General features: G+C 42.0%; 1 protein-coding gene, 2 long non-coding RNA genes and 4 other non-coding genes across 7 annotated transcripts; all 7 read right to left on the bottom strand.

The window, feature by feature from the left end:
• Positions 1 to 777: 777 nt before the first annotated feature.
• Positions 778 to 4,602, bottom strand: LOC104457227. Its single transcript, XR_727475.3, has 2 exons — positions 4,479 to 4,602; positions 778 to 3,500 (listed from the first exon to the last, which is right to left on the bottom strand). It is a non-coding gene; the product is annotated as an uncharacterized LOC104457227 (long non-coding RNA).
• LOC120287950 lies at positions 2,833 to 2,914 on the bottom strand. Its single transcript, XR_005546203.1, has one exon. It is a non-coding gene; the product is annotated as a small nucleolar RNA R38 (small nucleolar RNA).
• Positions 3,092 to 3,185, bottom strand: LOC120287959. The gene has a single exon (XR_005546212.1). It is a non-coding gene; the product is annotated as a small nucleolar RNA snoR20a (small nucleolar RNA).
• LOC120287958 lies at positions 3,249 to 3,326 on the bottom strand. The gene has a single exon (XR_005546211.1). It is a non-coding gene; the product is annotated as a small nucleolar RNA snoR64a (small nucleolar RNA).
• Positions 4,158 to 4,247, bottom strand: LOC120287974. The gene has a single exon (XR_005546227.1). It is a non-coding gene; the product is annotated as a small nucleolar RNA SNOR75 (small nucleolar RNA).
• A 6,455-nt stretch (positions 4,603 to 11,057) lies between the features above and the next one.
• On the bottom strand, positions 11,058 to 14,363 carry LOC104457228 (BTB/POZ domain-containing protein At5g66560). The gene is made up of 6 exons (XM_039300742.1): positions 13,804 to 14,363; positions 13,601 to 13,670; positions 13,446 to 13,505; positions 12,151 to 13,404; positions 11,922 to 12,050; positions 11,058 to 11,802 (listed from the first exon to the last, which is right to left on the bottom strand). The coding sequence occupies exons 1-6, from the start codon at positions 13,839 to 13,841 to the stop codon at positions 11,299 to 11,301; spliced, it is 2,055 nt and encodes a 684-aa protein (XP_039156676.1). The 5' UTR covers positions 13,842 to 14,363; the 3' UTR covers positions 11,058 to 11,298.
• A 2,974-nt stretch (positions 14,364 to 17,337) lies between these two features.
• LOC120286553 lies at positions 17,338 to 18,243 on the bottom strand. The gene is made up of 2 exons (XR_005545197.1): positions 18,030 to 18,243; positions 17,338 to 17,691 (listed from the first exon to the last, which is right to left on the bottom strand). It is a non-coding gene; the product is annotated as an uncharacterized LOC120286553 (long non-coding RNA).
• Positions 18,244 to 26,017: the final 7,774 nt, after the last annotated feature.

Genomic DNA, 26,017 nt, shown 5'->3' on the forward strand with positions numbered 1-26,017 from the left:
GGCTGTTGGTTTTTTATTATATTACATGGCGGTGGTGTGGAGTTTTTAGCAGGACGAGCTCTTCTTCTATCCTTTGATATGACTCATTAAATGGCAGGATAATTACAAGGGCGCGAAGGAAAAGGCAAGCTCACGTTAGTGGTCCTCGTAATTTTCGGCACGAAAAGCGGAAAATTTCTATCTAAATTTGCTTAGTTTTGGCCGCAGAATGGCTGTCGGATACTTGCGTTTGTCCGATCATTTATTTCGGACATTTAGTGTTAACGTGACTTCTACGGTGTGCAAGTAGGCATCGTGCCAACGATTGAAACGGCGAGAGAAATGACAGCACGGGGAGACTTTGCAAGGCACAGCGGCAGCCACACCGGCTCGAGACCACCTTGCGAAGACAGCGGCTCGGGGAGGGTGACCGCCGCAAGCGATTTGAAGGCCACATGGGTGTTTGGGGTTGGGGGGGGAGACTTACTGTGATTGGGAAGCAGAGGGGAAGAAAGCTGGTGGCTGCCCTCGCCGGTGCTCTTGGATCCAAAGTCAACCGACGAGAAAGCGAGTCTCTGGGCCTACTATGCAACCATGTGACTCGCGAGTCGCTGTTCCTCAACGGAGAGTTAATCACGGAGACCCAATCACAAGAACGAACAACGAGCATGACTTTCCTATGCGATAATGAAAAGAACGTAGTAGGAGTGATCCGGAGTCATGGAAAAGGACCCTGCCGGTAGAATCACCTAGAAGTGAATGGCAGCAAAGCGTTCTAGACGATATTTTATATCGAGATGTCTTGTCAACACAATTTTATTCATCCATTTGAAAAGGAATCTACACTTGAAATATTGAAGCTTGTACAACTGTCCGTGATTTTCTTTCCCTTTATCTTGCCAGTTTTGTTCTTTCCACAGGCTCGTACTGACTTGAAAAATTTGCACGCTTTGAAGATTAGAGTTGACACTCTCAAATATCTTCTCTAGGCAATATCAAAAGGTAATTCATTCATCCCAGGGAGGCTATTATAAAAAGGTGATCTTTGCAAACTCCATCAGCAGCAGCGATTTCAAAAGCTGTCACCGTTGCCATGGATCGATTCTTCTCTTCTTCTTCGTTTGAGTGTCCACAATAGGTTGAAACTGCGGATTGCAAATTATATTCTTTTGGTCTTCAAAATGTGAAACAACACACGGTCTCATCTAGGGTCTAGGTTTCAAACCGAGCTCGCTTGGTTCGTGGGTCACTCACCCTTGGCCACGGGTGACTGAGAGGCAGCTGAAGCCAAATAAGAGATTTCAGGGGCCTGAAAACTGTAGATCCCACACCATCAGTCTTATTAGCATTGTTTTCAAGATCTATCTCCCAATTCCATAAAAGAATATCACTACAATCCCTGAAAACCTATACCTCAAACAGTTTACTTGACTGCTTTTTGAAAACATTGATCCAGAGTTTTCTATTGGCAGAAGATGTAGCACAGTTTACATGAGACAATCTACAGTGACTACTAGCCTGAATGATTTTAAGTCTTCTTTGCAGCCTGCTTCAATGGAGAACCAAACACTTCACCATGAAAACCCAAATCTGCTACGTTCATTAACTAAATGGCAAATCATCCATGCTTGGAAGGCAGGACCGAACCATTAAAGCTATTAGTAGACGCCCACTCAAAAGTTCACAACACAGCAGCCAATGATCCTTCCAATGAATCCAAAGTGTCATACTCATCATTCATACTTCAGAACTGGGAGTTGCATCCAGACAAGCATCGATTGCAGGACAAGCATTAACAAGGAAATGGTTTGCAATAGCATGTGGATGGATAAAAATGCCGGCTGACAATTTCAATTCAACTCTCTTGTACAAAACAAAAATCATTTTCAATTCAAGTACAAAAAGAATCAAAGTGAATAGCAGTTTAATCATTTTCACTTCAAATGTGTCAATAAATCAAAAACAATTAGACAAACCTAGCTGGAAAATTTGGTCTGGTGCAGAAGTTTTTTGAGCTTATAAGAAAAAACCAGAGAGAGCAGCTCAAAGGTGCTTGAAACCTACATAAACAAATTGAAATCTTAAGACCTAGCTTGATATCTATACATCGAAGGCTATCATTGAGCTGATCTATATAGACTGAGTCTAGCATAAGGTTTCACAATAGTGAGCATATAATTTAGTGAAATGTATCAGTCAAAAACTTCATGCATCCTGCAATTATTGGTGCATCATACGACAAATACTCAAATCTCTATGTTCTTCACAAAAGACATGGTGCACCTAGGACACAGTTCAGCCAACCAGTGCTCCGGCATCAGTTAGGTTAGTATCCATGTTGAACCTGCATAATCTAACAACACCCAAGTCGCCAAAACCGTGCAATCTCAGAATATAGGCTCATATTGGCACAAGGAAACCATTGAAAAAACAGAGTGAAATTAGTAATCCAACCTCTGTTTGGATAAGACAAAAATGTCGTTACAGTACAACAGAACTAGCGTCTAAAAATATTAACTTTGTTCCCAAAATAAGTTGAGAGAGAAAAACAAGGGTAGGTGTACGAAAGAAAAAATTAAAGTGGAAAGAAGCAAGCGTTCCTTCCAACCTGGGAAGGAAGAAACGCCAAATCATTCCCTTTGATGAAATGCTTATTCCTACAAATGCATCATAAATAAGTAAAGGAATAGCAATTCCATCTATTTCCCATTTCCTTCCCTGAAAACATGGCCTGAAGTTCTAGCCCTTCTACATCAGGGCTGCTTTTATACTAAAGTGTGATCACATGAGCAGAATTGAGAAGGAACAGCAAAAATTCCTCCAATCTTTCAAGCAAGCAAACAAAAGTACTGTGGTTGTGTCAGATTTACAAATTTCAGCACCTGATGCATCAGCCAGGGATAACTGTAATATTTATATCTCATCATCCACAACGTTTTTGCTTTCTGAAACACGATGAACAGAGATAAAAATAAATAAATAAATGACCAAACAAAACAAGACAATCGTTTGACTCATTCGCCATTTGTATGGTACTGATCAATACCATCTACTGATTCAGAAATGGAGGAAACAATGTACATATATAAACACACAAGTATACACAGAAGAAGCCTCAGACCGTCCTAGTTCAGAAATTTCAACACCAAAAGCCAAGCCCATAAAAACCTGCCTTCAGGAATTTAATCCAATTTGTCATCACTGGCTTCCATTTAAAATTGATAACAAAAAACAAAACTAATTTGACAAGAAAATATAAGCCAAGAGAAGCATCAGATCTTCCTATTCAAAGTGTTGAATCATTATACTCAACGCAGAGCATGAGTACTCAACCACTAGAAAAAGCTCGTCATTTGCTATCTTAAAAAGCAGATCCTCCCACTGCAGAAATTAAAACCATCCATAAGCAAGCAAACAGGCAGAAAAACACATTACCCGATAAAAAAACATCTGCATTGTCAATAAAAGAGAGAAGATGGGGAAGACGGTGGTCTTGAATTCGCAACAATGGATGACATTACCTGATAGAAAACAAAGTGAATGTAGCAGTTTGTTCATTTTCACTGCACCCAGTGATTTGATAATACCATGTTTCCCATGTGAAGAAATCAAAACAAATTAAAAACAAACCTAACTGGAAAATTTGGTCAGGTTTCTAATCAAAACACAAGTGTTTGAGCTGATGACAAAGAAACAGAGAGGGAGAAAGAGAGAGAGGAAGAGAGCAGCTCAAAAGTGCTTGAAACACAATCACAGGGTGTTCCTCAAAGCAGTATTGAGAGAGTAAGATGGTTTTATCATCACGGCCGCAATCATCCTCCTCTCTCAACAAAACCTGAAGAACAATCAACAAGAGCATTGCAGAAACTGAAACAAACCGAAAACAAAAGACCCACCAAACCAGAAAAACAGAGCAACAGCAACAAGACACAAATACCCAAAAAAAAATCCTTTTTTTCTCAAATTTTCATAGGACTCAAGCGGCAATTGTTCAACGCAGACATTCAGTATGAGTAGGAGGTTAGAAAATCATCAAATATTCATCAGATGATTTTTCTTGTCATCATCACTATGCCCAAATCTCAACCATACACACCCAAGATTTTCCCCAAAAAAATAAAAATAAAAGTACAAAGCAAATAAAACAAAACAATCTGCGATTCGGGAATCGAAGGAGTTCCTCTCAGACAAATGCCTCGTTTGTCGTCACGATTTTAAAAGAATGGATTCAATCGGACTCGTCATCATATATTTGTACATCACTGAGAAACTCCCATCTCAAAAAACCTAAAAAAGATTCGAACTTTACAAGAACAAGACCGACCCATGATTGAACAATGATGAACAACACGGTGCATCGGAACACCGAGCTCGAAGATGGGCAAAACCGGAGCAATCATTCACAATTTTTCAAGCTGGAAAGAAAGCTACTTCGGATCCCTCTATGCTTCGAATTAATCAATCTGCAAACCTAGCGAAGAGGGGGCAATAAGCGATACCTGAGAGCCGCTCAAGGAGTTCGAAGCTCGGCGACGGGCGAGAGATTGGAGACGCCGTGGGGTTTTTATAGGGTCGCGAGGCGAAGGGTTCTAGGGTTAGGGTTTTGCCCGTTTTCGCTTTCGCATTCGCAGCGCAAGCGGAGGTGGGGAAGACGCGGGGAACGGCGTCGCGGGCGAGCCGGATCGAGGCCTCTTGGCCCAATGGGCCTGAACGGGCCCATCGGTCTGGGCCGAGCTTTTTCTGTTTGGGCTGGAGCCCTCCCAATTTGGGCCTGTCGGGCCCGCCCAACTCCTCTCGTTTTATTTTTATGAAGAAAATGTCATGTTTTTGTTCTTCTATCTGAACGGTGGGTTACAAATGATATGAATAGTTCCATGCATTGCACCAAAGCTTGTGGAGCCTATGCAGGCAAGAGATGAACTTACAGACCAAGGGCAAGACTACTAACTAGTAACTACGATATAAGTCATGAGCGGTAGCGAAATCAGAGGCATTCTGGCTTTAGAGGCAGGAAAGCCGGGTCCAAAAGGAGTTTGATTGCAACCCATGGCCGGGTCAAGGAACCAATTCTTTTGGAGACTTGGATTTAGTTGATGAAGAGGTGTTTGGATGATAAATTGTATAGAGTCTCGATAAAAGATGAAGAAAAAGCTCTCTTTACCATCACATGTTAATTTCCTTTTGTTAATATTTGCACGTGAGCGATATGCATATTTGCAATCTACCAAACCAAACGTCAAATTTTAGGTCTTTTAGTACACTTATTCTCGTAAAACCACTTATTAGGGCCTGTTGGGCTAGCCCAACTCCTGTCATTTTATTTTTTGGAACTACAATATAAGTCATAAGCGATGGCTGACACCGGAGGCATTCCGACTTCAGAGGCAGGTGAGCCGGGTCCAGAAGGAGTTTGACTGCAACCCGTGGCCAGGTCAAGGAACCAATTCTTTTGGAGATTTGGATTTAGTTAATGAAGTGGTTTTTGGATGATAAATTGTATAGATAAAAGACGAAAAGAGCTCTCTTTACCATCACCTTAAATATTTTTTTGTTAAGATTTGCATGTGAACAATATGCGTATTTCCGGTCTATCAATTAGAATGGTAAGTTTTAGGTCTTCAACACATTTGTCTTTATATAACATTAAAGATCTACCAATCAAAACGTTAACATGTCAAATCGGTGCATATAAGTCCTTTTATTAGTTCCATTCAACTTCATAAATGAAAAATGCCAACATGATTTTTTTTTATCGTTATTTTCTCTAATCTATGTGGTAATGATGTGGCTATAACGACGTCTTTTTGGTCCAAATATAATTTTTAGTAGAAATTTTATTTGAGTTATATAAATAAGAAAAGAAAATTTCAAAAAATACCAAAAGAAAAAGGGAAATGCAAGTGAGGACTTGCAGCACTCTATGCCACCCCACCATCACTGAAAAGGACTAGCAAGGGTCGTCGGGTCCTAGCCAAGTGTCGGCGACCCTCATTCAAATCAGGTGAAGGCCACCAATGGTAGCCCTCAACTAGATCTTCTCACCATTCCCCCACCATCACTGGCCTTGCTTGAGTTTTCTTTCTTTTTTGTGTTTTTTATCAGTTTGCTTTTTAAATATAATTTAAATAAAAATATGCATTAAAAATTAGATTTAGACCAAAACAAGTTTCGGCTTTATATTTAATGTTGTAGCCACGGCATCGCCACATATCAGGGAAAAAAAAATAATGTCAACATTTTTCGTTAGTCAAGTTAGACAAAGTTATCATGAGGATGCGATTGCATCAATTTTGACAAGTTTTAAGACTTATGTTTTAGAACTCAATTATATTCTCGTAACAAATTTTAAAAATTTTAATACACTTATCACTAATATATAAATAATTTTTTTCACCTAATTGGGCTTACCTTTAGTCAATTTGAATTAAATGAAAATATATAATTAAGAGAGACTAATTTTTGGATGATTAAGATGGACAGCACAAGTTTTCTTCAGCCAAGACCTTGATAATAACCTGCATTAAATAAATAAGATGAGGCTTATTACTCCTATTGATGATTCATTCTCTATGGCAGATTACAAGCAATAATTGCAAGAACTTGTCCATCTCATATGACTAACCAACTACCAAACACATAATTATGATGCAGACACCAAAACAATATCCTTTTACAACTAAAATGATTATCGATCTGAAAGAAGAAATCTTGGCCGAAATGGCAAAGTAGAATAAGGCGACTCAATCATTTATTGAGGTATATCTCCATTGTTTTCATTCACACTTCAAAAACAAAAAAAAGGGATCCATAAGCTGAGCCTTGTATCTAAGGATGTTAGATTGAATTGGAAAACCAAACCAAATTGAACCGGAGTTTTGTGCATTTTTGGTTTAGTTTCGATTCTAGTCCGGATAATAATAAAATAATCATTTTTTTTATTCCAGTTTAAATAATTTTGGTTAATCAAACCGAATCGAAAATAGCCCTTTTTTTTCTTAATATTACAATTTATTTCTATCGCCTTTTTCACTAAAACATCTTCTTAGCATCTTCTAAAAATCCAAACTGTTGACACTCCTACTCATATTTCAGACTCTCTTTTTTTTTTATGATCCATCCAGGGCGACGCGTAAGGTCATGTTATGAAGGACCACGCGCTTGCTACCGAACTCAAAACAAGAAGAAAAACAAAGAATTTCAGCTCCAGCCACAGGCCCATAAATAACCAAACATGGCCAGACATACGATGAAACCAAGGCGCACCATCCCCATCATCATCGTCTGGTCCACTCCACGTTCTGTGTCCCCATGGAAAACGTTCCTTCGACTGCACTCCAACGCAGCAAAGAGAAGCACACACCGTCGGAACAAAAAGGATAATATCTGTAATCATGACGAGGAAGCAAAGAAAGGAAGAAGGGCAACTCGATCTCCACTTCACTTCCCACCTGACCGAGTTCACGATCTCGCATCCCTTTGCATGGCGACAAAAGAGGAAAAGCGCGGGGCACCCTAATCATCGTTCTTGATCTTCTTCCACTTCTTCTTCTTCTTCTTGCTTTTCATGGTCTTCGTCTTCTTCCCTACTCCCACTCAAAAGCTTTGGGGGACCAGAAGGTGAAAAAAAAGTAATAGAAAGCAGCGCCATCCAACTGCGACCCCTCGAAAGAATTCACATCTTAAAAGCTTTGAATTTTCTGCTCCCCACTTTCATGCCCAACAAAGCGAGAGGCATGAAAGCAACAGCCATATTCAAAGCTACACCAGTTCCTCTCTGTCTCCATCTGCTCCACTAACAAAAAGAAGATTTTTTTCTTCTTCTTTTTTTTTATAGATATTTCCATACGACTAAACCCAGTCAATTTTCACCCAAGAAGATGCAAAATCGCCCCTAATCATTCGATTGCAGTTTGAAATCATGGCTTCAAATTTATCTACTTTCCTGTTTTTCTTAAGTTATTTTTTCTATGTAAGACCTAATCGTTGTTGTTAATAGTGGATATCCTATGCATTAAACGCACTATATTTTCTTTATTATTGTCAGATTTTATTATCAAATAGAAAATTTTCATGAAACACAATTCTTTTCTATGTCAACAAAGATATTTATAGATTAATTGTCAAGTGGAATCTAGAAGACTTTGACATAGACACTTTTTTTAACACAATCACTTTTTTTATAAACTTTCACTTTAGTTGTGCATATCAGTATATCACCATCAAACCCTCTTTATCCACTGCTATAGATGCATTACGTATGATGGGATAATCTAAAAAAAAAAAAAAAAAAAGCCTTTCTAAGTGATTTTCCAAAAAAAAAAAAAATCATGAGTTACATTCTCCAACGTGAAACTTAAAAAATATGAATTCAAATCAAAACATTGCATAAATTAGAAATTTTTTTTTAACAATGCCAATGAAATTCGATCAATTTGAATCATCAAAAGTTAATATCATCCATGAAGTTTTTACTGAAAATGTATTAAGAGAAGAAAGGGTTTGATGGTGATATGAACAACAAAAGTAAAAGTTTATAAATATGCGATAATGTTAAAAATTGTCTGTTAAAAAAATTTCTAGATCCTACTTGAACAAATTTGCTCCACCACATAAATAAGAATTAAATTTCTTGAAAACTTCTCTTTTCGACTAAAATTATTTCTATGGAAGTATAATCTAAAAAAAAAATAAATAATTTATTTAATATACATGGGATGCCCATAATAAGAAAAAAAAATAAAATATGTGAAATGCTTAATTATGACAACTACATCTCAAACAAAACAAATAAAATATAAAAAGGAAAATAATTAAATTTGGAGGCCCCACTTTAAATGGCAATCAACGATTAAGGGCAATGTCTACTTTTCAATGAAATTGGGTGGATTTTAGTTGGTAAAAGTATATATGTGAGTGAGTCAAGTGCACGACATGTATATAAGTTAGATTCAATATATACAAATTTACCTCCCTAAATATGGAGGATCTCAAAGGTCATTTTGAACAAAATTAGAGTAGCAACCATCTCGAAGCTTACAACTTTTATGGTAGTATGCAACACCACAAATATTGAGAGATCAAATGGGATGAAGGGTGATGGGAATCAAAGTAAAATATTTCAAGAAAATCAAAGTTTTGGTTAATCTATTGTATAAATACCTTCCTTTTCATTTAATTTTTCCCAAGGAAAAAGAGCGAAAACTGACTTAACGATTCTTAATTGTCTAATAGCGAAAGTACATGTTGAGCAATAACTATTCAATCCATCTTCAAACGTACGAATCCTTTTAAAATGATATAATCAATACATCATAAAGATCCCAAAAAGGTCACTATCTAATGCGAAAACCACACACTATGTCCACGATCGTGTCCGATCATGTGAGCTCATCATAGATGATAATACTAATCTCATACCACCAGCACAAGAACCAGAACTCTCTTTTTCGAGTGGGACTTGGTCACTGTGGTTTTACCTAATAGATAGATGACATGTCAGTACAGGCAGCCCCAAGGAGTGTCCTTCACCACCCACTGGACAACTCCACTTTAGACGCTTTGACGTCCCTATTGGTCGGACCTAGAATTGCAATTATTAGTCTCACTAACACATTATAAAACCAGAATTATTCCGCCACATTATTTCGCCCCAATAATGCCCTAAAGCTCTTCCAAATTTTTGACATCCGAAATTACCTTTCATCGCAATCATGATGCCTGCGTTCACAGAATCACCCGACAACTTCCATAATTCCCCCAGACCCCCCTCGAGAAATGTGCCCCCCTCTAAAGTTGCCCGATTTCAAAAAAAGGGCACCAGTGAGCCCCATCTGTTCATCTTTTCGATCCACTTTGATCCCCATATATTCTCCATCGCCATCTTCGACTAAGCAAAAAAAGCGTGGTTCGGATGTCAACCCAATTGGCCATCGCCTCAAAAGACGCATTGAATTTGGCACGTCGTCCGAATCATTGTACCATCATCAATTTTTTCTTTTTAAAGTAACATCATTAGAGCATTCGATAATGATTCGATTAACTTCGTTTCGAATTAAGTCTCGCCTCGATATTAGCGAAAGACGAAAGGCTCCGATGCATGAAGATTTTTCTCGTGTTTGGACGAATTGGGATGGTCGAATGAAAAGGGGATTGTTTAGGTCTTACAAAACGCCACCGCCCCCACATCCACCGCGTGCTAACTACATGAGGGGAGCGAGTGTTTGGTTATTTGATCCTTTTTTGGGTAATACCGGTCCAAAGCTAATCCGGAAACAAAGGGAATGGTTCAATAGGGCTAGGGACGGAAAATGTTGAAATTAGCTCATCTTGATGGGAACTAGGGCTCGGTGGAAGGAAAAATTTATGAATAAAGAGGGGTGTCTGCCAAGATGTTGGCTGGCAATCTACTTTGTCGCATGGCGATCATGTTCAGTAGGCAAAAGTTTTCTCAATGGAAAAATAATACAAGTGATTCTCAAATTTTGATCTAACATGCAATATTGTTGTCGAATTTTCAATTTGTTTAATATGATCCATAAATTTTGGTTCAATGTAAAATATTGTCCTTGAATTTTTAATATATTCAATGTGTTCTTCGAACTTTGAACATTTTTCATATAATATAAGGTCTATGTTGAACATTTACCATTAATTTAAGAATTGCATTAAACAAATTAAAAATGTAAGAACGACATTACACATTAAATCAAATTTCAAGGATGACATTGCACTTTGAGCAAAGCTCAAAAATCATATGTGCTGCTAGGATCTACATTGAACATTTACCATTAATTTAATAATTACGTTAAATAAATTAAATTTATAGACGATATTATACATTGGATAAAATTTCATGGATAACATTGCACTTGGAGGAAAGTTCAAAAATGATTTGTGTCGCTATTTATTCTTTCTGTAGCTAGGAATTGGAAAGATCGCGACTTGCAATTTCTAAGTTTGCCCAATTTTGGCAAATGAATCCGAATCTCAAAGGTGCTTTAAAGCCACTGTTCTAAGCTTTTAGGAACACTGTCTTCGCTTTGCTCCGACAAAGGCGAAACCCATCACAACATCAAAACGACTTTTAATTTTTCGTTTTGCTCACCTCGAATTATTTGGCATTCCGAAAGAACGAATTGACATACAAATTCCGTCGAATTGACATACAAATTCCGTCGAACCAAATCGGCGTTTAACCTCACATGAACTTTGATGCGCGTCGCAATTTCTCCATGCCCTAAAGATGCAACATACATGATGATCGGACTACTACGACGCCGCTCGGGGGAGGTTCGGACCCGGCACGGAGGAGGTCCGCCGTCAATGGCGATTCCGGTGCCTCCCCTTCCTCGTATCGACCACCGTCGGCTCGTGCGAGTCGCACACCTGGGTCTTGAACTTGCACCCGAACTTCCTCGTCAACGACCCTTTCCACCCTCCGTTGGCACGGCCGCCGCCGCCATCGTCACTGCCGTCGATCTTCTCAATCGCCTTCTTCATCGTCGAGCACTCCCTCTCCAGCTGGTGGACCCTCGTCCGCATGCTGTCCATGTCCAGCCTCAGTACCTGGTTCTCCCTCACCGCCGCCCTCCACGTCGCGCTCACACTCCCCTGTCCCACCGCCGTCGCTGCCGCCGCCACGGCTTCCTCTCCCTCTGACTCCTGCTCCACCACCTCCGCATCCTCTTCTTCATCTTCGTCATCGTCTTCGTCGCCGCGTCTCGAAGCCGACTGCCGGCCTGGCTCCATCACCGCCCCCGTCTCCGCCGCGAGCAGCGTCCCGGCGATCGCGTGGCGGAGCTGGAGCTGCTCGAAGAACAACACCTGCTCGACGACTACCGAATTGAGTACCGACTCGATTCAAATGATTCATAGCATCGAACTATTGACGATGATCGAGAAATGGACAGATTAAACGGAGCCTCGGCCGCCGGCCAACCTACCTGCACCACCACACGCAGCGGCAACCGCTCGTTCTGCGCGGCGTGCGTGCACGCCTCAAGCGTTAGCTTCTGGCAATCCATCAGGCCGCAGATCTTCTCCCGCTCCGCCTCGGGTATCCACGGATGCGCCTGAACACAACAAAAGCTCCATTTCATCAATGTTCCTGCTACAGTGGCGAAATTAGCTACACAAGTCTGATCGCCCGGCGCCTAGTCAAACTCGAAGTACCTTGAGATAAACATCGATGGCGCGGTAAAGGCCGTCGTCGAAGAGCCTGGCCTGCTCGGGGAGCGAGATCGCGAAGCTGTAGAACTTCTCCGGCTTCAGGTTCGCATCGGAGGCGATCTCCGAGAGGTACCCGTCGATCAGCTTCCCGACCAGCATCAGAATTGGCGACCTCTCGAGGCGGCCATCGACTCCGGCGGCGTCCAGGAAGTGGCCGAGGATCCTCTCGACGCAGTCCACGTCGTAGAGAGTCTCGTTGAGGTAGGAATAGCTCGGGATCAGGAGGTCGTCGAGCGTGGCTTCCTCGAGCTGCAGGCCGACCTTCCTCTCCAGCGACGCCCGGCAATCCTCCGACGCGTTGAGGATGATCGCCGTCCGCAGGAGGCCGAAGAGGAATCTCGTCGTCGTCGTCGCCGCCGCCGAGGACCGCGAGGCCGTCTTCCCCGGCGGCAGGTTCGCGATTATCGTCTCCAGGAGCTCTCTCTGTTCGCTCTCCGAAGGGACCGAGGAAGAGGACGACGACGACGACGGCAGCGGCGGCTTCCGGCTGGATCGCGAGACGCCCGGGATGTATCGCTTGGCGTAGTGTATCAAGCAGGTCTCGACGATTTCGGAGCTCAAATCGGCGTCTCTCATGGCGGAGATCAAGCGCCTGAACAGGGGCAAGCTCAGCAGCGACAGATCCTCCAGCCACGACTCCACATTGCTCCCTCTCGACTCCCTCTTCCTCCCCTTCGTCTCGATCCCGTTCCACAGTATCTGACTCGCCGCGCCGCCGCCGCCGCCGCGGCCCGGGTGGGCGGCTCCGTCGCCGACGGGCCAGCCGAACAGGGAGGGATCGGCGGAGGCGGCCTTGGCGACGACGGCCTCGACGCACCGCTGGGGGATCTCCAGCGACTCCGCCAGCGGCGTCACCCGCTCGCACGACCGCAGCGCCCGGATCGAGTCCTTCAAGCTCTTGAGCACGGACTGGGACAGGAACTTCTCCGTCCTGGAGATGAGGTTGTCCTCGGAGTAGCCCTCGGTCATCTCGAGGAACTCGCCGGCGCACCGGAGGGGCGCGACGTTGAGGGCGGAGAGGTCGATCTTGACGCCGTAGCAGAACTTGGCCGCCATCTCGAACGTCTCGGACCCGCCGGGGAAGCCCTGCAGCGCTATGTGGCAGTGGACCTCCTCAATCTCGTCCCCACCATCGCCGCCGCCGCCACCGCCGCCGCCGCCTTCCTCGCGGGGGTCCGAGGCCTCCGAGGCCTGGACTGCAGGGGGGAGGAGGAGGCGGCGGCGGCGGAGGAGGTCGGATTCGCCTCCTGCTCTGTAATCAGCTGGTGGAGCTTTCTGCTTTTCGACATCAGCGGGAACTGGAAAACGAAACAAGACGTCTCGCGTTAAGGCGTTTTCGCACTGAAAAAGACCGCAAGAAGACAGCGGGAGCCACCACGCGAGCGAGGCTAACCTTGTGCAGATGGAACGTCATGTCATCGACTTCGACCACAATGTCGCTGGGCAACCCAGTGGTGCAGAACCTGCGACGAAACAGGGCAGAGGAGGGGATGGGGAACGAAAAAGAAGAAAAACCCAGAAGAAGGTCGGCGCTGTTTTCCCCGGAAAACGGAAGAGAAAATCTGCAGGAAGACGGAGCGGGGAGGGGGCGCATACCATGCTTGGCCTTTGGAGCTGGTCTTCTCAGCAGCCATTTCTCTTGTTGTTTTCCTGTTTCTTGCTCGGGAAAAATCTCGATCTGCAACCAACCTGAGGGGAATGCTTCCTTTTCACAGACCCATCAGCAGCAGCAGCATCTGAGCGAATCTGAAGCGGCGACGCCCGCAAATGTCGAAGCTTTGGCGTGAAGTTCCTCTCCCGTTTTGCTCGCTTCCAGGGGCGACCGTGAAAAGCAGAGCAGAGAAAATCATTAAAGAAAGAAAAACAGAGGCAGGGGAAGAGAGAGAGAGAGCGGGGTAGCCCGGTAGGGAGTGGAATCCAGGAACAGGGAACGGACAAAACGGGGGGGAATTTAAGTTAAAACGAAATTCGGTTTTTTTAATTACCTAAAAAGGGGATCGGGTGAGGGGTGATGATTTCTTTTGGTTTTTCTTTTGAGAAAAAGTCTTTATTTGCTTTGGAGAATGGAGAAAAACAGGAGTCAAGAGGGCAGAATCTCACCCACTTCCCCACTCCCTCTATCTCTATTTTTCTGAAAGGTCAAAAAGCCAGGAAGGGAAAGGGGAGAGGAGAGAGAGAGAGAGAAGGAGGACTAGAATGGCAAGTCCCTCTTTAGGATTTTATTTAATCCTAAGACTATAGAAAGCATTTACCAAGCATCATCATCATTATCCATTAGCTTACCAACACCTCAGCAGATCAGTGATGAATCTAGGGTTTCCGATGGAGAGTGGTTTCTCGAATGTTTCCGCAATTTCTACAAGAAACGCCGTAACCCGCGGGCCTTTAATGTTTTACTATCAATGAACAAGATTTACTCTCTTTGAAGATCCGTTCCTAAAAGCAAATTGGCATGTGACATGCGCGGCTGCGCACATTGCTCACCTAGTAGATTTGACACTTGTTTAATGCTCGAAAAAATGCGAGATTTCAATGGACAAGAAGAACTTTCGATGTTCCGTATACCGATCGGGAACTTGAGAGGGGCGTTAGTACATTTTGCTTTAGTAAAATAGATACCCACGTCATTTTTTTTTTTTAAATTTTCTGGCCAATGCTTGGCTGCACTAATCTAGGGACGTACTTATCGAGGTGATTTAATGCGCTTTGCTTGTCTCAAGGCCCCATAGGTCATGTCCCTCTCCTGCATCTTTTGATCGTGAATACAAACTTTGTTTTGCCTGATGTGAAAAACAAAAATAGAAAAAGGGTTTTATTACATAATTATTTCCCTAGTTTTCTCGTGTCCGTGAAAGTTATTGTCTTGTTTTTTGTTTTTAAAGGGCGGTCCTTTTTAAAAAAAAAATAGAAGTGATGGGCACCAAACTTTGTACGTGACCCATAAACGTAGTGCTGAACAAGTCTTTTCTTGAAAAAAAAAAAAAGTGGTAATTCAAACATTTTCAAATTCACCAAAGGGTACATCACTTTGGACTTTGTAGAGCTCTCCCCGTACTCATTCATCCAACTTCTCATCTTTGTCTAGTTCGAGAGGTTCTCCTAGAAATGCAACTCAACAAGTCCAACATGCGTGTCTGCTATGAGCTCAGTTATAAGACTCAGATCTCACAATGACGGTATCAATATCTAATTTGGAGTTTACGAAACCTCGGTTCGACATGCCTTATCAAGCGTTAAGTAGGACTTGGTCCTAATTTCACGGGCACGGTCGAGATAATTGGCATATCCTAGTCTCATGCCGCAAGATCCTCCATCAAAACTTTGATTGAAGATGGATGATGATGTAAAGCCAGTCTGTCTGCCTGCCTCTATACCTCGTGTAAATTCTTATTGCACAAAGCGCTCTCTTCCTTTTGAAAAAATTGGTTAGGTCCTTGTCAATAAATAGAGCGAGAGATTGTCGCTCCAGCTAGCGAGACAGTACAAGACAAAACGGGGTTTTCCCGAAGGCCAGCTTCCTCTTTTTTTCTCTCCGTGTGGTGGACATTGGAGTTCTTAGTTGGACTCCTAACGTGCGTTCCGATTCGCACCGTGGACGTCGTAGGAGGATATGAATTATGCTTGCTCACAGGCACCTCATGACCCCATACAAGATAGACAGCTCGACGACATCATGAATGCCCCTGCCGATCTTTTTCACATCTCTAGTAGTTAGGGATGAGCATGATATCAAGATAAAACCTAGAACCTGGAACCGAAAAATTGAACCGATTGGAGCCTATTTGATTTCAGGTCTAAGGTATACAGTGTTAGTTCTAAATTAACTAACTTCGATAGATAGGTTCTAACTCCAGGTTTCCAATCTAGAATTTGGAACAAGTTTTTGTGTTTTTCTTGATTTATATTTTTATGCGATTCTGTGACATTTCATGGCGTCTAATAGTAAGTGCATAATTTGAAATCATTAGTCTGAATTTTCATTTTATGACTTAACCTTTTATTTTATTAATATTTCATAGTTATAATAAGTGAATTGTAATAACAAATAGTGGTTATTAAATATAATAATTCATCGTAATCGTTCAATTAATAATATAAGTAGAGTATAATAAATCTCGAATTCGATCCTGAAACTTATGACATGATATATATTTTAGGTTATAGGTTCTAGATCTTAAATGTTCCTAATGAGTAGATTTCAAATGAAATCTAAATGAAACTGGAAAACGCACACCCTGACAGCAATAAATTCGAGCTCGAGTCTTGCTTTTGAACGTTTGTCTCACCCGCGGTCCTAATCCAGAACCCGAATCGCCCCATTTAAATTCCATTCCACCTACCAGCACTAGCGCCCCTTTATGGCTCCTGCATTTATGGTCGTATTAATGAGTTGATGACGGGAGAATCTGAGCAAGAACCAGAACGCCCCCACAACGTGGTTGCTGAGTAGGCCTGCCGAAGGCTCTGCAGGACAGTACCAAAAGGGTCCTTTAAAAACCATGATTAGCGCATGATTAAGCATGACCTGTGCTTATACATGGGCTAATGATAATGACCGGGATGATGATTTGCGGAAAAAGGAAAGGGAACCCCACTCGACGGAAGCCGGACATCGCCAGATCGTTCGAGCGCGATCCGGACGTCACGAAAGATCAGGGATGTGTGTAATTTGCGCGAGAGGATGGCCTTTCGGTTTTGCTCGAGTTCACGCGCTTTGGCGGCTAATCATTGGATAAGCTGGAGGTTTTGGAGCAAAGCCCTTGTGGGTTATGCGCACGTAGGGTTCTTCTTCCCTTCCAAGAACACGACATTGGAGAGAAGACAGCAAGAGGCCAAAGGTTCCAAGCCAAAAGGCCCAGAAACAAGAACGTGATTTGCTGCTATATTTTATGTCATGGCCATGTTCTCTGCTAGAATCTTAGGCCAACTTTCTTAGCGCCTGAATTTCAAAACCTCTCTCTCTCTCTCTCTTCTCTCTCTGTGGGGGTAGGCTGTCGTGGGTTATCTTAAGTCAAGGTCAAGTGGGTTTTAGAAAAGAAGGCTGAAAAAGAGCACGAGAACCACCGGAAACCGTCCAAGAAGAAAGCACCAGAAACCGATGATCGAGTGGGGGGCGTTTACGCATATAGATTATAGCACGATGCACTCTGCACGGGGTTTCAACTTTTGAATATTTTACATGCTCGTGAGCAGCAGCACGACACCACACTGATTCGAGCATCATTGGTCAATTTACGTTGACCACGCCCGAACCCTCCGCCATCATTTATTCCCAATCTCTGTCTATCTACCGACACGCCAGTCTTCCAAGCCAAGCATTGGAAAAATTATGATGTTGCATAAAAACAAGGGACACGATCGTGTCCACGCTACTAGGGTTTTCTCTCTCCTCTTTATTTAGTGCTTCTGATTTCATTAGCCCCCACCAAGATCTAAGAACGTTGGGGGACTTCGTGCATCTTGAAGATCTCCCATCTTACTTACCTGCACAAAGTAAAATGAAAGGAACATGGTGACATGAGACAGATTCTCCCTGTGCTAGAAAAAAATGAGGATAAAGATTGAAAAACGATATGACATCTTGAACATTTGCAGTCGAAATGAAAAGTAAGGATGTCCAAGAGAATAAAGCATGCCATTCGATTGTAATCGGCCTCTAGTGAAGCAAACTGGGGTAGAAACTAGTGCACCTATGTGAAATCAACATCGTTTGACTACCCCGATTTGGGCTAAGCAAACGTCTTTTGAAGAAGCAAAATTCTGATTTCTTTTCACCCCGATCTATGTGATTTCTACGGAAGATCATGTGTATGGAGCTGTACCAGCAGCAGACGAAGCTGATGCTTGCTCCGACGTCGACGAGGGCATAACGACGCCGGGCCACGAGGTGCACATGCAGTGCTTGCCCTTCTCGATGCTGTTATAGAGGGTGGTCAGATGCTTGCCGCAGCCACCCCATGTGTACTTCCCGCACTTCTTGCAGTCGACCTTGTAGCACATTGTATCGACGCTCCTATACAATGTCACAAGACACTTCCTATGTTGAAATTCACAACATTCATTTCCCCGGTACAGCTATATATAGCAAATATCGCGTCATAAGAAATATCGATCTGTCGTGTCTTTTATTGAACAGCAAATTCTCTTTGTTCACATCTTCTGGTTTTTTCGTGCACACAATGCAGCATTCGTGACCCACCTTGCTTTATCCATTCGATTAACATCCTTGGTCCGGCCGCTCAAAGTCATGAATTAGGTATAAGTTCTCTTAAACACCATCGAAAATGGACAGTAACATGTGGTGGCCGTGGCTGTCGACATGATGCAATTTCATTGTAAGAACGTCATCAGCTTGGCCATCATTCTTGTCATCGTTCTTATTACTTTAAGCTCGCGTAGTACGGGAAACAGACCGACAAATCTACGCTGTCGAGGAGCACAACGGCCATTTAATTTTTGCAGAAGGGACCTACTCTTGTCGTTCTTGACAAGTTTCCGTCTGTTCTTTTTCCCTTGGCGTAGGACTAGACGATCCCTCACGGACACAATCGTGCAGACAAAAGGGCGTTGCTTTACGTTACATCATTTCCCGTTATCATGTGTTCGCTTGGGAAAAAGGTTCGCTCGCTACATCAAAATCGAAGGCCCCTCCTCAGCGACTAGGCAAAATGGCATCTGCTTGCCCTTTGCCCTTGTCGCTGGCAAGTGTTGTATGCCTTTCGTTACCCTTCGAGAATCTGCACCACATCGAGCAGTAGCACAGCCCTTCCGGCACATCGTAGATATTACATGCCTTGATGAATTTGAAAGTTCCAAGTCGCAATCACTTTTTAATTGACTCCGTAAAGACGGAGTGTTCAACTTACACAAGAAAAATTCGACAGCATGATTTGTACACTGTATTAATTTGTCTCGGCAGACAAATTACAGACAATATGAAGTTACATAAAAACTAGATTACCAGAAACGATGATAATTTTAATAAGTAGGAGTCCAATGGAATGAATATCCACCGATATAAACGATCACGCACACGGAATACTCCACCGGAGGAACCAAAGACGAAGACAAAGTGTTGCGACCCAATTTTGGGGGTGTGAACCACTAGTGGTTTGGACGGATTGCTAGCAGACTAACTCAGCTTCCCAGTCTCATTACCTCAGGTTTGAATTGTTAACATGCAATTGATTCATTAGAGTCGCCACTAACTATTTTTGGTGGGTCGATTAGAAACCCAAGTAAAATAATGGGAGATTATTTTACTCACTACGAACTGGTGCACCATGGATTTACGGGGACTTGGTTACGCTAAAATTCTCAACGCCCTTCCCGGTACCTTCTTTTATTTTAATAAATGTTAAGTGCGCTTGTTGATTTTAAATTATTTTCTAACATGTGTGGGTGGCTGTGTGCGCAAACCACCAATTTAACACTCAGAAAGCAAATGAATAAATTGCAGGACTTACCTCAAAGCAACGAAAGCATCCTTAGCAAATTAAAATCCACATCAACAACCCTAGATATGGTTTCTAATTAACACACAATTTTTATTTTTTTTCACTTTTAATGAAAATCATGCAATATGCAATGCAATATTAACTAAATGACCTAATTCTAATAACATGTAATTTGAATGGCCTAGCAAAAATAATAAATGTCATGCATCTCAATGAATTCTAACCCTAATGACGTGCATATGACAATTTTTCTTTTTCCTAAAGAATACATTTTTTATCCTAAAAAATAAAGACAAATCAACCTATGGCATTTTTTTTTTTTTTTTTTTATGAAATTCGAAATTAGGTGAAATATGAAAATTACCTAATTAGATTAAGATCCTATTTAATTTATATTAAGAATTAGGTTGAGCCACATCCTAATTTAAACTAAAATATTATCTTAACCTAGATAATCCTAAAATGCAATCCATTTAATAAAATACCTAAACCTATAGTAAATTAAGAAATTATCTAAATTAACTTAAGTGCAATTTCTATCCTAATATGCAATGACGTGCAAAATGTACCCCTAATTCTACATGAATTATGCATGATGATTTTTTTTTATGTTTTTCCTTTTTCCTTTTTTTTAAATTTCAAAATTAATAATTGCCAAATAATTAAACATGCAACAAATTAAAAGAACTAGCAAACCTAAATGAATTGATTTGATTTTTTTATTTTTTAAAATTCGAAATAAAATACCTATTGTGAACATGCAAACCCTAAAGCTACATTTTCTATTTTTTTAAGAAAATTAATTTAAGCAACACCACATCAAATCAAGCCATATTGATACACAAATTGACGAACATATCTCGAGCATGAGATCGGGTTGGCCAATTTCACATAAATCACGAATCGGATCTCGAGCGGGAGATCGGATTGGCAATTTTAAGTGATTGCGAGTCGGATTTCGAGCTTGAAAATCGGGATCGAGGAATCACTATTTCCAGACAATTTCATGTCATGGAATTTCAATTTCAGATTAAGGAATAATTACACTAAAAAGATAAAATAAAATAGCAAAATAATTAAAAAAATAAAATAAAGAAAATACCTAAATTTTCTTTCACTTTTCTTTTTTTTTTTCCTGAAAAAGAAAAAGAAAAAGAATAAAATAAAATAAAGCTCGGGGGTCCGGCGAGGGGAAAGCCTCCGGCTAGGGTTCCGGCGAGGGCGTGACGGCGGCGCGGCACTGTGGGGCTTCGGCGCGGGTCGTCGGGACAGCTCGTGGTCGTGGGCGGAAGAGGACCGCGGCCGGGCGGGTGCGGGAGGCGTCGCGGGGCGGCACGGCGGTGTCGGGACAGGCGCCGCCGCTCGTCCCACCTCGCCGCGCATCCGCGATCCGCACGTCCGGATCTCTCCACCCGCAGTCCGAAGCTCCGTGCCCCGTCCCGACACCGCCGTGCCGCCGCGACGCCCGCACCCAGCCTGTGCCCGCGGTCCTCTTTCCGCCCCGACGACCGCGAGCCGTCCCGACGACCCGCGCCGAAGCCCCCGGTGCGCGCGCCGTCACGCCTCGCGGAACCCTAGCCGGAGGCTTCCCTCGCCGGGACCCACCAGCTTTATTTTATTTTATTCTTTTTCTTTTTCTTTTTCAGAAAAAGGAAAAGAAAAGAGAAGTGAAAGAAAATTTAGGTATTTTCTTTATTTTATTTTTTTAATTATTTTTGCTATTTTATTTTATCTTTTAGTGTAATTATTCCTTAATCTGAAATTGAAATTCCATGACATGAAATTGCCTGGAAATTAGTGATTCTCGGCCCGATTTTCAAGCTCGAATCCGACTCGCAATCACTTAAAAATTGCCAATCCGATCTCCCGCCGAGATCCGATTCGTGATTTATGTGAAATTGGCCAACCCGATCTCATGCTCGAGATATGGTTCGTCAATTTGTGTATCAATATGGCTTGATTTGATGTGGTGTTGCTTAAATTAATTTTCTTAAAAAAAATAGAAAATGTAGCTTTAGGGTTTGCATGTTCACAATAGGTATTTTATTTCGAATTTTAAAAAAATAAAAAAATCAAATCAATTCATTTAGGTTGCTAGTTCTTTTAATTTGGATTGCATGTTTAATTATTTGGCAATTATTAATTTTGAAATTTAAAAAAAAAAGGAAAAAAGGAAAACATAAAAAATCATCATGCATAATTCATGTAGAATTAGGGTACATTTTGCACGTCATTGCATATTAGGATAGAAATTGCACTTAAGTTAATTTAGATAATTTCTTAATTTACTATAGGTTTAGGTATTTTATTAAATGGATTGCATTTTAGGATTATCTAGGTTAAGATAATATTTTAGTTTAAATTAGGATGTGGCTCAACCTAATTCTTAATATAAATTAAATAGGATCTTAATCTAATTAGGTAATTTTCATATTTCACCTAATTTCGAATTTCATAAAAAAAAAAAACATAAAAAATGCCATAGGTTGATTTGTCTTTATTTTTTAGGATAAAAATGTATTCTTTTAGGAAAAAGAAAAATTGTCATATGCACGTCATTAGGGTTAGAATTCATTGAGATGCATGACATTTATTATTTTTGCTAGGCCATTCAAATTACATGTTATTAGAATTAGGTCATTTAGTTAATATTGCATTGCATATTGCATGATTTTCATTAAAAAGTGAAAACAAAATAAAAATTGTGTGTTAATTAGAAACCATATCTAGGGTTGTTGATGTGGATTTTAATTTAACATTGCGTATGCTTTCGTTGCTTTGAGGTAAGTCCCGCAATTTATTCATTTGCTTTCTTGAGTGTTAAATTGGTTTGTGCACCTGCATGGTCACCTCACATGTTAGGAAAATAGATTTAAAATCAATCCAAACCGTTTGCCAAACATTTATTAAAATAAAAAGAAAGGTACCGAAAGGGCGTTAGAGAATTTTAGCGTAACCAAGTCCCCGTACTCCATAGTCTCTGAGTTCGTAGGAGTAAAATAATTCTCCCATTATTTTACTTGGGTTTCTAATCGACCCACCAAAAATAGATTAGTGGCGACTCCTAATTGAAAATCAATTGCATGTTAACAATTCAAACCTAAGTCGCGAATTGGTATGGGCTTGGGAGAGCCCGAGTTAAGTCTAGGCTTAACAATCCATTAGCCAAACCCTAGGTGGTTCACACCCCGAAAAATTGGTCGCGATGCCTTGGCGACTACTGGGACTTGAGTTAAAACTTTTAGTGGACTTAGGCCAATTTTCTTTTTGAAAAAATGTTTTTGTTTGGCAGCGAGGATCCTGTGTACGTCCCTAACATTTAAGGTGTTAAATGTTTTTGCAGGATGGGAGGTATAAGGGGAAGTGTTTGCTAACCTTTGTTTTGTAGGGAGGTGTAGGAATGTATGGTTTATTTTCATATATGAAGTGTTGCTTGATATAAAATGTTGTGCATGCCTTGCATCTAGCACTACACTATTGCACACACAACCCGCCGCCGGACCGGGCCGCATTAGATCATCTAGATGGTATTGAGATGTTTGCCACTCCGACCGCATGATCGCGGTACGAGTCGCCCATCTCAATCCCGGTTTCTTTCATGGTGTCAAGAGTACCCACTGTCCGCATGCTCGCGACCCGGGTCGGCTCTTTGATCAAGCCGGAGTCATGAGGACCCGACATAGTCCACAAGCTCGTGGCTAGTCCGATCATCCTTGTGGCTTCACTTTGATAAGCCTTATAGTGTAGAAATCGAGCCACTTAACATGCGCATGTCTATGTGATTGCCCATCATTGGTAAAGTAAGTTCTCTAAATTTTTGGCCTTTGCAATTTACTTACTTTATCGCATTATTTTGTCGGTCCATGGCATTAGGATTGTCCTGAGTCTTGATCAATATACAATGGGGACACCGGACATTCGAATTATTTTCCTCCAAGGGAAGAGCTTAGCATTTGGTGGGACAAGTTAGATCAAGATGGCCGCGTTTGTAGAGTCACATATTGGTCGACTACTTCCGCCGCTGCGTATCAACATCCATGTCGGCCTCGTCCAAGCACTCGCCCACCGTTGGTGCCCCGAGACTTCTACTTTTATCTTCGGCGGTAAGCATGAGCTCACTCCCACCTTGGAAGAGTATAGCATTGCCATAGGAAAATCCTTGAAAGCTGAATTGATTAGTCCACCTATCGGAATAGATCCCGTTATGACCTTATCCGATTTTCCGAGAATTAAGGAAGACGATTTAAGAAAGGTTTTAAAGGCTAACCGCAATGCATGTCCTTTATCTTTTCGAAACAATGTTTTGAGAAAGGCACTTCATCTCAAATGCGAAGGGTTTTCCTTTTGGCTTTCTTTGGGTTTATAGTTTTCCCTTATCGCAAGAATGCTATTAACCCTTTGATCGCTCAATTAGTTAAACAAGTGTTGGAAGGAAAGAATTTTGTAAACACTATTCTAACCGAAACTTTCCTTTCCCTCACTCATTTCAAAAGAGGTGGCGATAAGACTCTCCATTCCTCTCCCGAACTTTTACAAATTTGGTTTCTTTCACATATAAAGGGTTTGGTGGTCTAATGACTATACATGATGTTAGTAATTCCAACCACCCTATTATGAGATTTGAGAACAACCAAAAACATGCACCGGATTATCATTATTCTAGGTGGCTAGCTTTCAACTTCCAAGGGTTTCCTATGGCATGCTAAATGGTTCCAAGTTCGGGTAGCGAGACTCTCGTGTGGAGGAGTTGGCCCAATCCCTCTATTGGGATTCACCGGAGCATTGGAGTACTATCCGACTAGGTGACTCGTCAATATCAAGTCGTGCAAGAGCTTCCCGGCGTTACAAGTAGAGCCACTCCAAGTCAGTTTTGTCGATGGAAGCCGAGGCCATGAAGATTCCATTCTCACTATCAAATCAATGTGGGACATGTGCCATCCGCGAAAGCTCAAATGGCCCGAGGAGGAGTTGAAAGGCACAGAAAGGAAGTACTATGCCTCGATTAAGTACATCCAACAACACAAGATTCCCGAGAAGCCGCTTCCGAAGATACCGGAGGCGCCGTTGAAGATCACCAATCAAGCCGAGAATAAACGCCTCAAAAGAGTTGCTGAAAAAGCTCAAGAGGAGAACAAACGATTGCGTCGAATGGTGTCCCGAATGTATATTGATCAAGCCAAATGAAGTGCTTGAATCAATCTTGCTATTCTCATTTTTAGATTAATGTTTAGGAGTTTGAGTCATTTACTTTCCTAGTTCGTTTGCTTAGGACATATCAAATTTCTAGGCTTGTCAAAAGCTCCATTGATAAATAAAATTTCTAGAGTATTGCCATGGATCGGCGTATTTTCATATGAGATACTTATTTGTGTTCATTTCTTAATTTTTAGGTGATAACGGATCCGTCACGTTCGCCCATCATCACGCGATTAAGAGCGAGAATGGCTGAACAAACCGAAATGCGTGATCGTGTCTCCGCCGTGGAGACTCAACTCCAACAAGTACTCGCCTTACAACTTGTGACGGATCAACTCCAATTCCTCCAGGCAAATCCAAAGCCTGCACCCGCTCTTCCCGAAGTGGTTATCCCAAAGCAAGCAAACAAGGTTCAAACGATTGACGATGACATGCCCGGACCGGAAGATGATCCATTCTCGATCAATGTGGAAAAGGCTAAGCTTGTCAACATCCCTAAGACGGAAAGGTGATGAACGCTTTGCTAAAATGGAAGAAAAGTTGAAACAACCGCAGAGTCACGAGTTCACTCCCGTCTCGACTTGTCCGTGTACGAGAAAGTCAAGATGCCAAAGAAATTCAAAATGCCGGATTTTGAGAAATACGATGGTACTTCCCGCCCAAAAGCTCATCTTCGATGTACCATGTGCGTATGGCTCAATATGTCAAAAACGAGCCTCTCATGATCCAATCATTCCATGCAAGTTTGACTCGGGCCTCGCACTAAATTGGTATGTCATGAAGAATGTGAACCTACTCGACACTCCGGAATGAAGTGGCTGACGCATTTCTCAAACAATACAAGTTCAACATGGATATTGCACCTTCCCGAGAGGATCTCGAGAGGATGGAGAAAAAGAGGAGCGAGTCATTCAAAGAGTATGCCGTGAGATGGCGAAACTGCAGCTCAAATCACCCCGAGCCTACCGACAAGGAGCCGATGAAGTTATTTATCAAAACTCTCCCATCCGAGTTTCGTATTCGGATGGCCAAAGACGTACGTTGAAAGCTTCAATCAGCTTATTTCGTGGGGGAACAAATCGAGATGGGAATAAGGGAAGGATGGTTTACCGAACCATCGAGTAGAAGATTCTCCGCCAAGAAAGAGAAGGAGACCG

This window comes from Eucalyptus grandis, chromosome 8, assembly GCF_016545825.1.
Source record: "Eucalyptus grandis isolate ANBG69807.140 chromosome 8, ASM1654582v1, whole genome shotgun sequence".
NCBI lineage: Eukaryota > Viridiplantae > Streptophyta > Magnoliopsida > Myrtales > Myrtaceae > Eucalyptus > Eucalyptus grandis.

Coding starts and splice junctions, on each gene's coding strand:
- LOC104457228 (XM_039300742.1), bottom strand. CDS start 13,841: ATGGCTGCTGAGAAGACCAGCTCCAAAGGCCAAGCATG. Junction 13,671..13,803: donor AGCTCCAAAGGCCAAGCATG/GTATGCGCCCCC, acceptor GTTTCGTCGCAG/GTTCTGCACCACTGGGTTGC. Junction 13,405..13,445: donor TTACAGAGCAGGAGGCGAAT/CCGACCTCCTCC, acceptor CTCCCCCCTGCA/GTCCAGGCCTCGGAGGCCTC.